Source organism: Pezoporus flaviventris, unplaced genomic scaffold, assembly GCF_033815535.1.
Source record: "Pezoporus flaviventris isolate CSIRO_AGI_PZ_B2104156 unplaced genomic scaffold, CSIRO_AGI_Pfla_v1 ptg000035l, whole genome shotgun sequence".
In the NCBI taxonomy this organism is placed as follows: Eukaryota; Metazoa; Chordata; class Aves; order Psittaciformes; family Psittacidae; genus Pezoporus; species Pezoporus flaviventris.
Genome location: NW_026892583.1, coordinates 5,428,828 through 5,444,511, shown reverse-complemented (window position 1 = coordinate 5,444,511; position 15,684 = coordinate 5,428,828). Strand labels below are relative to the sequence as shown.

The 15,684-nt window shown below is 50.9% G+C and overlaps 1 protein-coding gene across 3 annotated transcripts in view; it reads right to left on the bottom strand.

Moving 5' to 3' along the window:
• TYRO3 (TYRO3 protein tyrosine kinase) overlaps window positions 1-12,868 on the bottom strand; it is a 41,812-nt gene extending 28,944 nt beyond the window's left edge. Inside the window, exons 1-4 of one of the 3 annotated variants that reach the window (XM_061462320.1) lie at window positions 12,475-12,868; window positions 8,943-9,126; window positions 6,591-6,691; window positions 2,721-2,891 (exon numbers count right to left, since the gene is read on the bottom strand). In XM_061462320.1, coding sequence (XP_061318304.1) covers window positions 2,721-2,891; window positions 6,591-6,691; window positions 8,943-9,126; window positions 12,475-12,562 — 544 coding nt within the window. In that variant the 5' untranslated portion in view covers window positions 12,563-12,868. The remainder of the gene's footprint in view (window positions 1-2,720; window positions 2,892-6,590; window positions 6,692-8,942; window positions 9,127-12,474) is intronic. The other 2 variants (XM_061462321.1, XM_061462322.1) reach the window with 2 other exon arrangements.
• Window positions 12,869-15,684: the final 2,816 nt, after the last annotated feature.

The window sequence follows — 15,684 nt, the reverse complement described above, 5'->3', positions numbered from 1 at the left end:
GGGAGCAAGGATCATGCTGAGCCATGAGCTTATACAACAACCAATGCTCTGGACTTCAGCCTGCCACCTGAGCAACAACCATCTTCTAACTGGGCTGTAAGGCAAACCTCCAGCTAGATGCTGCAGATTTCAAGCTAATGCCCACCTGTCCCTCACTTTGCATCAGACTTCTGAAGATATGCAAAGAAGTTGAAGCAGAATGCTATGGCATGAGCACTGAGGCACTTTCCAGGGATGATATTATACAAGTGAGGATTACGTTCCCTCTCTTCTGTTAGCATCCATCCATCGCACAGGGCCGGAACGTGGCATCATACCGATGGCTGGCTGCTCCAAGATTTAGATAGGCATTGATAATTAATCAGAACTGAGACAGATCTAAGATCTACAAAGCTGCCTGAAGAAATGTGTCCACCCTATGTTTTCACTTGACTTGGCCCTCAGCTGCCTTACAAGGCTATCTGAGAGATGTTGAGTAAGCTATGAACATCCAGTATCTGAAGGGGGCCTACAAGGATGCTGGGAAGGGACTCTTCATTAGGGACTGTAGTGATAGGACAAGGGGTAACAGGTTAAAACTTAAACAGGGGAAGTTTAGATTGGGTATAAGGACGAAGTTCTTTACTGTGAGGGTGGTGAGGCACTGGAATGGGTTGCCCAGGGAAGCTGTGAACGCTTCATCCCTGGCAGTGTTCAAGGCCAGGTTGGACAGAGCCTTGGGAGACATGGTTCAGTGTGAGGTGTCCCTGCCCATGGCAGGGGGGTTGGAACTGGATGGTCTTAAGGTCCTTTCCAAGCCAAACTGTTCTATGATTCTAGGATTCTATCATCCAGCTTAGGAAGAAAAAAGATTTCAGAGCTGCGTGGAGCAGCTCGCACAGTGTCTGTCTTTGCCCTTTGATTCAACTCCCAAGCCTGAGATTAACATCATTGCGAAGAAGGTGTAGTGGAAGAGAGGAGGGACTGCTTTGAAATGAAAGAGCAAAGTATTTTATCTTCTTCCATTCACCCCAGTGAACCAGAGGAAAATGCTGCCAGCAGGCAGAAGGCCAGGCAGCAGAGCAGAGCACAAACTGACGTGCTAGGCATGTCCCAAAGACAGAACCAAACACAGCCCTGCCCTGAGGAAAACACAAAACACACCACAAACCAAGATCTCCTTGCTCTCTAGCACCATTCCCAGCTCTGCTTCCCAAACCCAACAATCCTTTAAACCAAACCAACTGCTTGCTGAACCTTCTAAATGTTTGCTTTCTAGCCAGTACTTTATTATTATTTTCTTCAGAATTTGGTATTTTCTTTAGCTAGCAATCCTTGTTTCCTTACCATCATTTTTGACGTGCTTTGGCAATCTGACCATGTAGCTTGTGTTTGCTACACGTTTTTGCAAAGACAAGGAGTATCTCAGAGAACACTAAAAGGGGCAAAGAAAGGCACCGATGATGACTATATATAATAGCAATTCATTTGGAGAATCACTAGGAGCAGATGCCCTTCTTCCGGCCTCTCTGCCACTGCCCCACAATGACAGAAGTTGTGTGGGGCACCATGGGATGAGTTCACTGGAAGAAGGGAGACTTATTTCATTATTGTCTTTCCCCTTTTGAGTATCAGTCTTCCCAGTCTCCATTTCAACAGGCAGATTATATCATAAGGGAGCAGTTTTCATTTCCAACTTGGAAGAGCATTGACTGGCTATATAAGAGAGGGAGCAGATTATAAACCACTGCAAATCACAAAATCAGGTTTTGATTTGCATATAAATTAAGTTCTAAGGGAAAGCTGAATAGGACTAGATAACAAAAAACGATGGCCAAAGATGTCAAGATATCGAGAAAGAAACTCCCCCTGGGTGTAACTGTATTAACACTGATGAAGAGGCCCCAGAGATGACTCTGTCATAAAACCTTTTCTTTCTAAATAGTTAACTTTGGCTCAGGGCTGCTGAGAACAATAAAATACAGCAAAGAGAAGTATCACAAAGCTGTTCAACAACTAACTGAAGTTACCTGTAGGAGGTAACTACAAGAATAATGCAGTCAGGTCCTGGTAGAGATACATTGCCCTTCCCTGAAAGTGGGGCTGGAGAGAAGCATGGACACGTCCTGGCTCCAAGTTCTGCAGCTGACACTGCTGGGAGAGGCAGGCTCACCTCCATGCACCTAGTGCCTGCTGTAGGGCAAACCTTGGTCTCTGACATCAACCAGCCCACTTCAGCACCAATATAACTGCACTAAAAGTGTCAATTACATGAGGCAATCAGGGTTTAACAATTACAGCTTCCAGCAGGCATGCAAGAACAGAGAGCAGGAGAAGAGGAAAGCAGTGTGTGTGACATGGCTGTGCGCAGAAGCATGATTTTGCATGTGAATGCCATCAAGCTAAATGTCACCAATTGAGTCACTTAATAGAACCATGAACACCTTCCAGGAGGTGGAACAAAAGAAGCACCCAATGAATGCATGTATCCTGTAGCATCCTTATCCCATTACCAGTCCCACCCAAACCTGTGTGCCTCAAACCAGCAGAAAATACACAAAGCAACAATCACCTCTCAGATGATCCGGCTTTGTATGTGATGATAGTTATCTCTCAACTCTCAATTACAGTCAAAGACCATTCTCACACTATGTGGCTACCCGGTATCACTAGGCATGATCAGAAGAGAGCTCTCTGCTTCTGATGCTCAAAGTGATCCCCTGGATCGGTAGCAGCCTTACCTGACACATTTAAGATGGAGGGGGAGATGTCTGGAAGCCCCACTCTAGAGTCTCCCATCCACCAGACAATTGTCACTGGTTCAGGGGGACCAACAGCAGCACAGGCCATATGAAATGGGACATTAGGGGACACGGACACATCCTCAGGTTCCACAGTAAAGTAGGGCACACCTAGAAAAGCAACAGACAAGTGATAATAACTGGAACGATTCCTGTCTTCTGTTTATTTCTACTGATACCAGTGCCCGATATAGGACACCCATCGGCCATGCCCCTGTGCCTAATCCGACTCCCTCTTGTGAAGGGTAAGCCCTTCACAAGAACCAGGGGTCAGATACGCTGGAGCACCTCAGGGCAGGAACATCTACATACTCCCACTAGAAGAAGTCAGAGATAAGAGTGTTTGCTTCCCAAAATGCCTTTGAAAAACCTTTTCCACTGAGTCTCCCTCAAGTCTCCCCAGTGAAGTAGTTTTAGTGGCAGTATTTGCTCAATTTTTCAGCTGGAGAGACTGGAGTTTAAAGAGGCAACAGTCAATAACTTCAGCGGTGGCAAACACCACTTTAAAAGACCAGCTGCAAGATACTCCTTGACATGCATGAAAAACTGAAGCTGGTGACTGTGTTGAACTAGTGGCTGTAACAAACCAGTGAATGAGGAAAGAATCTGCCCTGATGCTAGACTGGGATCATTTACAATGCTCTCTCCACAGCTTAACTGACTGGAGCCACCTTCCAGCGCTCTCCGACACCACAAGAACTCCTGCCTTGGAGTGAGGGGTAATTTGTTTCAGAGCTGAAGGCGATCCATGCACGTAGCTCTCTTGATAGCTATCTGTTCCCAACCACGCAAAGATTCCTGCTTGGTACAACCAGCCTTCCATCAGGCCCATAGGGAACAAAACACAGCTGCAGTGCTAACTGCCTCAGGTCATCTCCAAGCGGCAATAGCTGAGCGTAACAACACATCAAGACGTGTGGTTCCTTTTATAGGCAATGCTCTTGCAGTCTCAGTGCTCCAAACCAGTAACACAAAATCCACCAGCCATCAGCACCAGCGCTGTCCCTGCAGGGCCCAGCATGTGCTTCTGGTGGCTGGTAGAAGAGTTGAGGCCCTGAGAAACACTGAGTTTGCTTTTATACCCAACACTTTACTGAGACTCCAGCTGAAGCGGTGTCCTCAGTCTGTCCAGTCGCTGTCTGTGTCTTCCAGGTGGCAGTTTCTTTGTGCCTTCCTCACCTCCTTGACACTCGCTTTGGAGTGGCAAATAAATGAGCAAAATAGAACAGGTCCAAAAATAGGTCCCTTTGGGAATGCTGGCGCCTATCTGTGCAAAGGCTAATGCTCAGCACAGGCAAATCCATCAGCAGGATTTACTGCTGGTTTGTGCTTACACGTTTTATTTCATGTTTTTTATTGCAGTCATACATGAACAATAAAAGTGAATAAACTTCCCACATTCCAGCTGCGACATCTCCATCTGCTTTGCCCTCCTTCTCCAAGGAAGATTAGAAAAGAAAACACCATCGTTTCTTTCTCTTGCAAGCAGGATCCCTGCCTCCTGTCCCTTTACCATGGCACCCCAGGTAACCTTCTGGGAGGATCCTGCCCAGCTCGGCAGGTTTTCTGGCTCTGGGAGCAGCTAACCAGATCAGACAAGACCACAATTAAGCACTCTCCTAGTTCAGGGTGTGCAGCTGATTCATCCAGCTCAGGAACTTGCACTGTGCCCATATATGTGTTACCTGGATACCTCACTGTCCATGACCCATTCAGCCCTCCAGTTCCTTGTACAAGAGGTCAGTGCCTGCACCGCCCTTCACAGATGCACCATAGGGGCACAGAGCAGCCAACAGGACATCAGTGGCAAAGCAGGGAAATGAGCTTGTCTGTTCCCTGTTTCACACCAGCATCCAACCTACAGGGCTGATTTTGCTCCTACAGCTCAGTTTATAGATGGAGTCGTGTCCATACAAGTGTGACTGCAGCCACAACAGGGGCCCACAGCCCAGGAACAGAGCATAGCCAGGGGTGTAATTTCAGAGGAAAGCTCTGTAAGAAACATAATCTGTGCTTTGAAGATGTTCACACTCTGCAGTGCGTCTCTTCAATTACCTCTCTGGGCATCGAATGCCATCATGTACTTGGAAGGCCAGAGTCTCCTTTCTAAACCAGAAAACAGTTTCAGACTAATTTGGGGTTTATTTTGTGTTTCATAGGAGCAAACATTTGAGCTGTATTACAAAGCCAGTTCAAACAACATTGCTACAAATTCTGCGTGATACAGACTACCTACGTGGATCTCAAGGCTGATATTAGACAGCATCGAAACCCACTCGAGCTCACTTTAAATTAGTTCACCAGTAGCTCACACTTGTTTGTGGCACACAAAGAGGGTGTCAGCACCTACCAAAGGCTGCAAACAGCCAGAGTAAAGATCCAGTCTCAAAGATGTCAACAGTTGTTATCAATACAGCAACCACCTCTAGACAAAGCTGGTACGCCCAGAGAAGAAACACACAGAGATAACAGTGGAGGGACTGATAGGCTTTTGCATTCCCTGTGCTTTCTGATGCTAACAGCTGACACATTTTCAAACACCAGACCTTATCACTATTTGTTATTTATTAATTTTCCCCAGTAACTCCCTTTTCAGATGATTACAAGCTCAGTTCACGTTTAACCAGCTTCTGCTGTGCTTGCTTTTCTCATAAAGGCCATTAGTTGCATTTTGTCAACTTCTGCTGTAAGCTTTGGCCTTCATTCTTAGCACTCCCCCTTACATAGCTGCAGCTGCTTGTTGTGACTCTGACACTTGCTGCCTGCGCTGTCCAGGGCTCCTCTGTCTTTGCAGATGGCTTAGCACACTGAGCGACCCCATCACTCCTAATGCACGCACCATGCAAACGCAGCCACCTTTGGAGCAGGCCATGGCGACTGGAATAGAAATGGAAACACTACACAGTAGAGAGAGTTTTCAGCTGTAAACGCTTTCTAGTTGAAACAGCACCAGGTAAGAGTCCCTCCTGCTGTGAGAACTGCTATGGATGTTATCAAGGCTCTGAGTGAGTGCTTTGCTGTACAACACCCAGACCACACCACCTCCCACAGCACCCTCCCTGCTCCCCCTCTTTAAGACTGCTGATTCAGCACTGGACCAAAACGTTACCAATTACATCCGAAAAGCCACTTCTTCCTGCAAGTGCACTGTTAACTTCCTCATCAAATATTAAGCCATCTTATGACTATTAACACAGCCATGGCTCAAGGGAAATGAAACTGGAGGCAGTGAGAAGCCACCAACCCATGCTGCTCTGGGTGACTTTTGGGCAACCATGTAGAAGTTATTCTTTATCAGATAAGACTGGATGAAACAGTGCCACATGGAACAGTCACAGCTATGAAGTGCTGATGTACAGTCCTTCTGAAACTCAGAACTGGGCTAAAAGAGTTCTTTGCCCTCAAAGACCTGCTTGCCTGATACACAGAACCAGGCAGTGACTCTGCTTTGAGAAGTGGGTTGGACCACATGGTCCCCATGGATCCCTTTCAACATGAACCATCCCATCATTCTATGAATTATTTGGAGATGAAAACAACAATGGATTGAGGGGCTGGAAAGAAATGTGTGTGCATGAAAGGATCTTGTTTCCTAATGTGCCAAAATAAAACCAGAATAAGAACTGACAGCTCCTCTCCTTGAAGCTGCTCTCCTATTCTTACTCCTGCTCTGTAGCGATCTCACTGCAGTTAGCAGCAAAGGTTCAGAGCCAAGAAGCCTGTCACGAGCAATCTGCTCTCACCACTTCCACCTAGAGCATACTGGTGGGTCATCCCTGAAAGGAAACCAGCACTACTACTCCTCCTTACCTTCCACTATGAGCCACACTTGCTGTGATTCTTCCTTCTTCCCCCCGTTCTCAACCTGGCACCAGTACTTCCCAGAATCTGTCCGCTCGACGGATTTCAAGCTGAAAAAAGTCAAAAGCCAGATCGATATTTTACGTGGATAAAGCATGTTTTTGCCCCAAAGGACCCTTCAGTGTTTGGCAAACCAGATGCATGGGCAACACCTACTGAGACACAGCCAGCTCTGGAGAGGAGGGCAACAGCCAGCCAGCACAAACCACGCAGCAAGTGGGTAGAAGGAATCCTCAGCAGAGCAGACAGCCTTCCTCTGAAAGATCCTTGCAGAAACCCCATCATTTGTGTCTTCCGAGAATAGAAGGGGTTGGTCATCTGGATCCTGGACCATGACTCTAGCTAGCCTTCAAGAGCAGCAGCTTGACCTGCAGTGTCTGAGCTAGTGGGAAGCTCCAAATCACAAACCTCAGTGAGCCCAAAGCTTTGCCCCAGTGAGGTGACAGGGCTGGTGACAGCCTCATACAGGAACAGATGTGAAGGGGGCTCTTTTCTGACCCCTCAGCTGCACTTAGTGTTATTCTTACCCCAAGAGTGTCTCACACTCCTTGGGCCGCTTGGTTAATGATTTCAAGGGGTCATGCTGGCTTATTCCAGCACAGGACCTCACCCTATGAACATTTCTGTGTTGTCCCTTGCTCAGCAACCGTTCCCTGTCTGAGAAGATGCACCCAAGCAGGGGAAGGCAGCTGTGGGGGGCTTGCATTCAGGTCACAGACCTCCAGTTCAGGGGAGAAATTCTGCTCCTTGCTCCACTGCTGGAAATCTGCAGCATCCTCACTGCTGTTAGCAGCACAAAGCTACTGTGGTGAATAAGGGCAGAATGTGGTCCCAAAGCAACAAGGTCTCAGCTACCCAAGGCACCACTGTGCCTCTGAGTGCCTGTCAATGTACAGAAGTGGACTGCCCCCCATGGGATGTGCACCCATGTGCTTGCTGCCATGCAGGGATCCTCAGCAGATCTGATGCCCACCTTTCTAACGCTAGCAGTTCACCTTGAGGAAAGGGAAGAACATCTCAGGAAGGAAGAGAGAAAAGGGAGAGGGTTTGCCAAAATGCACAGAACGGACCCACTACAGCCTGTTTTTCAGAGCTGCGCCTTCAAATGGCATCAGCTGTCCCGCCCATCGAGCCCCATGTTCTGAAACACATCGATTGCAGCAAAGTCTTACACAGAAGGTGGTAGAAATGATCACTTTAGGAGAAGAAAGGAAAAAGGAGAAAGAGGTTCAGACACATCTGGATTTAGCACCCTAACTTAGCCCTGGTGCTGCAGAAAGTTTGCAGTGGAGGAAAACAAGAGATGAGAAAGGAGATCAGGTTGAGAGAGTGCGGAGAGCAAAGAGAGCTAACGAATAGAACAGGAGGGCAGTAAATGGTGTCATTTCAAGAAAAACACACTATAATGCAATGATTTTCTTAGGCACAGATTTTTTCCTTATCAAAATGTTTCTTGCAGACAAGCTTTAGCACAGAGACCTTTAGTTGCTTGAATTGGAGACTGTGCAATGTCAATCCAAGAAACCTAATAGGAGATGAAGCTGGAGCTCAGGGAAGATTGATTCTCAATCACCAGTTTTGAGTCCTCATGGTGATGGCATGTTTGCTTATACAAGCTCTCTTTATGCATAGGAAAAGCCAGAGCAGAACCTTGGGTCTTGTTTAACTTGGTACTTCTGTAACTAGCTGACATCCCTCTTCTGTTGAAATGAAGGCACACAGAGCTGCTTTGCAGAAGAGTTTTGTGCCTCTGAGCAGGGCAGGACTGATACCATGTAGTGCAAATGCATTAGGAAAGTCTCTGCAAAACGACTCAGTGATGGTTCAGGTAACAAACCCTTCTCCCCAAAGAAAGGAAAGGGATGTAATCCTGGGAGTCCATTTCAATTACCAACCCTTACCCTTTAGGCAGACTGAGAGCTCAAGAGAGAAAGAGAAGGGAATGAGTATGAAAGAGAAAACGTATCTATGTAAGTCAGACCTTAGTCTTCCTGCTGCACGGCAGAATAAGATGAACAAGGTAAGAACATCCTCTCACCTTGAAGTCACGTCTCAAGCACCACAAGCATTAGCAAAGCACCTGTCACCACAGCAGTCAGGAAACCAATATGGATCTAGTGCATAAAATCTCAGCCCTCAAGTGGCTTCAGCTCTGCTCTCAGTTATGCCCTTGCCACGTGTTGAACTGCAGAGCGAAGGACCCTGCCCTGCCGAGGGCACTGCAGTTGCACAGCTATAGCTGACAGCAGAAAACTGTGCAATAGTTTCCACAGTATCCTTCCTTCCCTGCATCCGTTGTACCTGAGGAAGCCGATCCAGTGTTCTTCATCTACTGGAATGTACACCTGGTCTACGCTTTGCACCACTGCTCCGTCCTTGATCCACAACATCTCGGGATCTTCCGTTCCCTCGAGGCTGCAATTTAGTTTCACGGGTTGGCCCTGGGACACCTTTAATTTGATTGGAGATCCTGTAAATTTCATACCTAAAAGAAAAATACTACTCCGCCCCACCCCCAGAAGAAGGGGGGTTGGAGTACATCAAATTACTCTAGGTTGGTGGTCTGGAGTTACACACCCTACCAGCACACGCTGCAGAGGGGGTCTGTTAGTCTCGGCACTGCTATACTACGCCTGCTAAGCAATAGTCAAAAGCAAGCACTGAAAAGCAGAGGGTCAGTGTACACATGGGGCTTCCTTCAAGTTGCGTAACAGCAGGGTGAGCTTCTGCAGAGCTGAGCTGGACAGACACACTGGGAGCTTCGCTGTGCCTGTGATCCCGCAGCTCCAAGCGTGTTCACTCAGCACGGTACCACACCTCCCTCTTTTTCCCAGGCTGTAATTTCAACTACGGGGCTCCTGCGCTGCTAAGAAATCACCGTGCTTGCTCCATTGTATGCCTTTGCAAAGAGCCGGGATAGGAGAAAGACTCAATTACGTCTCGTTATTCAGCGTACGCTGCTCCCCTGCACTACAGACAGCCCTGCAATTTGCGAAACCCGTGAAAGCAAAGCCTGCTCCACAGCACGCCTCGCCAAGGAGCAGAACTGTTTACAGAACAGATATTTCTATCGCGTGATGTGGGTGTGCGCTCCAATGAGCCTCCCTGACCCTTCAGCCCAGCCAAAGGGCCGCGTTGTACCCAGAGCTACAGAGCCGAGACCCCATAGCAGCAGGGCCAGAGTCGGTAGAGCTGCTCGGGTTGATGTTGACACAGAAGCGATCAGGATTTGACCTCGAGCACTGCTGCATGTGTGGGTGGATGGGGAGTGTTTCCCTCAAGCAGAAGTGAATATATGAAACACATTACCATGAGAAAACACGGAAGCCAGCTATGTAAGCACGTTTAAGAAAGAAAGGCATATAAAGGAGGAACGAGAGGATCAAAGGAGACCATGGGAAAGCAGGAAGGTGGGAAGCGGGAAATGAATGTAAAGCCAGTTTTGTTAGGGAGAGTGGCCATTTCCTATGCGGTGGCACAGGACTGACAGACCAGAACAGGTCTGGCCAAATTCAATATTATGCCCTGGAAGTGGCTTCCACATCCTTCAGAAAAAAAAAGAAACAACTCCATCACTCTTGCCCGGGAACGTATCACAGCCCATGACAACTTCACCCAGTTCACTGCCTGGTCAGCTTCTCACTGATGCCTCACTAAGCCTACAGAGCCCAGCAGAAAAACACCAGTTGTGAAACGCAGAGCGCTGCTAAAGCAAGCAGCCCTGTTGCTCCTGCTCTGCTACAGCATTACCAGTGATCAAATACCGAGATTTCTCCTGTGCCACTTCCCTCCCTGCCCAAACACCACCCTCGCACAGCCACGAGGCGCCTCCTCACCGGGCAGAGGGACACAGAGCACGGGTGTAACTGCTGGGAGAAGGGACACCAGCACTGTGGGACCAGCTCTGCCACTGGCAGCTGGTACCCGGGAACAGCACTGCGCTCTGTAACTCCTGGTGGAGTACCACTGCTCCGGGAGCAATCCCAGAACACAGGCAGAAGGCCCCTACTCCTTTCCTTAATGAGATCCCCAATCTATTAACAGCTGATTTCCCCAAGTTGAGTCCTTTGCCTCTCTATCTGCTGTTATTAATTGAACAAAATTCACAGAGAGCACTGTTAAACTGGTAAGATGATCATTTCAGTTTAGTTGGTACAGCTTGTTTGCTGGGTTAAGGATTTAATCACTTTGGGCGAGGATGATCTAACCTCGCATTACTTAACTCATTGGTAGCACGAATGACAGGTCCCAGTGCGTGCCAGAAAGCACCCTCCCTTCCACCACTCACAGTACTGGAATAAAACATGAAAGCTTCACAGCTCTGTCTGTGTTAAAGCAAACAGATGGTACCAGGCTGATGAGCACATGCACAACCTGACAGCCACTTTCATTGCAGGTGCCCTCGTGGAAGAGCAAACTACTCAGCTCCCCTCAGACTGCCCTGCTGAAAGACTTAGCCACATGTTCAACAAAGAAGTGTTGTTAGAGACCCTCTATGCTTCTCGGTTCCCTTACAAATTAATGATGTCGGAAATTAACATAGAGTACAAGTGTTCAGCCCGAGTTGTAATTCTCCACATCACCAAAATATAATCCCTCTACGATATAAGATCAACTGAAATGAAGAAAATACAGATCAGGGATTTTTAGTAAATTCACCACGTTTTGACAATAATCCAGTTCTAGCTGCAGCATCTCTTCCTGCAGGTATCAGCAAGAAGCACATAGAATGCCAATATGGATTTTAATTTCCACCTATTCCTCCTTCTACTCTCCCACTCATGATTTCTCATCTGATAACATTCTTGCCAGTGCAACAAGCTCAAGCAAATAGGCTCCTCCAAGCCTACCTGTAGGACTTCAAATGTATAGATAGGAAATAATTGCATGAAATTTCTTATCAAGCAGTTGTTAGACAGCACTGACAGCGAGCAAACATACCGGTTGTCAAATACGTGATGTATCTGTTTAGTTTTTAAACTTGCCACCTCTGAGTATTGATTCCTCAGAAGTACGCGTTTAGTGAAGTTATGCTGGGAGCGGAGAGTGAGAGGAAGATGCTCTCAAGCACAGCAAGGGAAAGGCTTTTCGCTTCCTCAGGACCCTGACCTGGGGATGCAGCCCGCACCGCCGTCTCCCCCGCTCGGTGCCACCGCAGGCTCCCCGCGGAGCCGCAGCTCCCGGTGCAGCGGCGGGAGGCTCCCGCACGCTGCCTCTCCCTGCCCACTCGGGGGTGAAACTTCGGAAAGGGAGTTCAGGAGGGAAAAGCCAACAAAAGCCACTCAGGAATGCGCTAGCGCCCGGCTTCCCCCGGCGACGGTCCGCGCTGGGCACATACCAGAGTAATGCCTCCGCAAACAACCAGGAGGATTACTCGGGCTGCGACTCACTCCTCCGTACTTGCAGGCGGCACAGCCCGAGCTCCCCACCGGGCACCGCCGGCTCCCCAGCAGCCCCTGGACCTGCACATGCAGCAGAGCCCCCAGAGCCCGGCGGGGCCAAACGGGACGGGACGGGCCCGACCCCCACCTGTGGCTGCCCGAGGGTCCGCAGCCGCCACCTCGGGCGGACCCCGCACCCCGGCGCTGCTCCAGGCAGCCCTGTCCGGAGAGCGGTGCCCGGTCCTCCGGCGCTGTGCTCTCTTTCAGCGGGCTGCCGGCACCAGCAGAGGCGGCGCGGCGGGGGCTGCCCACGGGGGAACCCCTCCGGGGACTGGGAGCGGTCTCCCCGCACGGCCCCGCAGCTCGTCCCGCCGCGCCCAGGGGTCTCTGCCCCACCGCCCTTCCCCGCTGCCCCCGGTCCTCTGCCGCCGGCGGCCGTCAGCTCCGCTCACCTGCCACGGTGGCGACGTCCCGGAGCGCCGCAGCCCACAGTCCCAGCAAGAGCAGCCGCGGGATCGCCATGCTCCGCTTCAGCTCCATCGCTCCCGCACCACCATCCTCCCCACAGCTCCCGGCGCGCCGCGGGGGGCTCCCACCGCCCGCGCAGGCGGCGGCGGCGACAGCGGCTCAGGCAGCCCCGCACCGCCTCCCGCCGACGGGCTCCCCGAGGAGGCTGCGGGGACTCAAACTTCTGGCTGCAGCTCCGGCCGGGGCGAGCGCGGGAGGCCCCTCCGGGTCGATCGGTCCGGTCGCTGTGTCCGGTCCGGTCGCCGCCGCCGCCGCCGGTCGGTCGGTCTCCCCCTGCCGGCGCGCAGCCGCTCGGCGGCTCCCCCGCACGGTTCCGCCCGCCCGCCCGCCGCTCCTCAGCCGCCGCCGCCGCCGCCTCCTCCAGGAAATGGCGCTCTCGGGCGGTCACGGGGCGCTGTGCTCCCCCTCTGACATCACATCATGAATATGCATCAGCCGGGCGCCCGCCGCCCCCGGACCGGCGAATCACCGGGACCGGCCCCGCTCCGCACCCGCGGGACCGGCCCGCGCCACGCCGCGGTTGGACTCCTCTGGAGGGCGAGCGAGAGGGGCTCTGCAGGCGGCTCCCCCCACACCCCCGGGGGCTGCCCCACCGGGCGGCCTGGTTTGCAGAGCGCCGGGAGCGGGTGACCCACATCCGCGGGAGCTGCCGGGGCACCGGGAACCAGGTCGCTTATTGGCCTCTCTACACGTGGAAGCAGGAGGCCAGCCTGGCCCCTATGGAGCCCCCGCGCACCCTCCAGCCTCCCAGCGGAGGGGGGTTTGAGGCCGTCACCACCGGGGCTCTGCTCGCCTAAATCCAGGATTTAAACGTGGGATGAGCAGCACCTCCCCTCGATGGCAGCAGCCCCAGCCCCATCTTCCCTGGCCGGCCCTTTCTAGCCCCACGCTCCCGTCACTCGGGGCTGCCGGCCACCCGATCCCGGTGCCTGACCTGTGGAAGAGCAGCGGCAACGTGAGGAGAGCCGCCCGTGCTCTTCATGCTTGGCCTTGCCCTCTTTTCTGCTAGTGGAAAAGTAGGGAGAGCTCTGAGGAAGGAGACCTCTGCTGCCACAGTTACAAGCACGGCGTGGAAAAAGTCACCGGCAGTTCTTAAAGAGATCTGTCGCTGCCTTTACGTAGGAGTTAACGGTGAGAATCTGGGTTGAAAAGCACCGTAAGAAACAATATCATTAGAACACGAGGCAGCTCTGCCACAGCCATCAGCATGCAACGCTCTGGAAACCTGGCTAAACAGAGGAGCACAGGGAAACTGCGTTATCCTAGTAGGGGGATGGAGAAACTGAGGCATGACAAGCTCATGTAATTCCCTCCCAAGCTCTGATCTCCCCCTCCCTCTCCTATTTGCATATCTGATAGGGATTCCTAGGGGACTGGAGCCATGCCATGAACATTTCATTACTGGAATGGAGATGTCAATCCCACTCCAGCGCCTCCGGCCGCAGTGAGGTGGCCGTGAGGGGATACACTGGGAAGCCATCCACCTAAAAGCTTGCGGGAAGCCTCGGTGCTCTTGGGGACAGGAAATCGTGACATACCTCTTGCCAGGATCACGATGGCTCCTGGGCTGAGAGGTTCTGTGCTGGTTCTTTGCTAAAAGCCTCACGTACACTTGCTATCACTGCTCCCTCTCCCCCGTGTATCCATATATACCCATCGACACTTACTCATGGCGATAGCTCCTTCCACAAAGTAGCTACTTCTGCAGATTTTAGGTTTTTCATGAGAAAAACAAAGAATTCCCATTAGAATAATGCTGTGTTTCTATGGCATTTTCCTTCTAAGCATTTCTCCCGGCCTTACAATTACAGAGGCTTACACCACCACCTTGGCCCTGTGGGCTCAGGGAACGCTCCAGTGTACAAGCAGGAATGAGGAGGCACAGGCGAGCACTGCCACTCAGCCAAACCCATCGGGGGAGGCAGCAGCTGAGAGAGGCTTGACTGGCTCCATGCTGCATGCCTGGAGCATGCTTCTACCATAACCAAATCTACCTTCACCCAAATGTCATAGGTGATACTCCCAAAGGCTTTGGGAAGGGGAAGGGAGCGTTTATCTGCAAAGAGGAGTACCTGATAGAAAGTTGTAGCACAGCACAGGCCAGGCTCCAGGCTAGTGTGAGAAAGCAAAGCTTTGCTGGAAGGAGGAGACCAAAGGGAATTTTCCTCAGCAGGGGATCTGGCTTCGGCTCTTCTGAAAAGGGCTTTGTGTTAACAGTGATAGGCAGGAAAAGCCATATGAAAATTGGACTGGAATCCTGCACGCACTGCCAGTTGGAGTGCAAACTGCTGTGGGAAAACTTACGGAGGAGTGCAATGGTACCGTGCGGAAACCAAAGGAACCGGAGAATCTGAAATGCTTTTAGGTACTGAACAAAAATAAGCTCTTCTCACCTCTTGGGCCACTGAATTAAGCAACGTGGCTTTGTTCTACAGGCCATAACACTGGTGGCAGTGCTCGCTGCTCACATGCACAGGACACAGCACAGTGGATTATAAATAAGCCAGTGCCTTCCTGGCTTATGTCCTTTCCTTACTTCTGTTGCGATACTGTGTTGTCACATCTCACTGGACTTGCTGGCTGCATACACATGTTCTAGAAAATGCCTGAAGAGGAGCACAACAATCAAGAGATAAATTCCCAGTGCTGGGAGACTTCTGAAGGAGAAAGAAAAAGGAAGAAAGGAAGAGAGGGAGAGAAGCGGGAGAGAAGGCAGGAGAGAGAAATATTTGCTGGGCATCCTCACCTTCCTGTGCTGTTCAGCTTCTTCGAATTATGAGACCAAATGGGATAAGGATGAGTTATCCCTGTGAGAAAGCACCCCAAATCACCTATCTCCATGAGAAGCCCTGAAAGTTCACCAACAGCTGCTGGCACATGGCCTACTCCATTGTCAAAGCAGTCAGTCTGCAGTTGGATACAAAATGCCTGTGTTTTGTGCAAGGTGTTTTCCATAGAGCTGCCTGGTTTGCACTTGGATTTGAGAACCTGCCTGCCCCCTACTCTGGATGTGAAGAGCAGCGTTATCCCCTCCATCGCTAGTAGACAGATCCCTCATCCTGCATCAGGAAGCTGTGGCAATGGGAAGAGTGACAATGAAGTGGCATTCAAGGGCCACAGGAGTAGCACTGCTC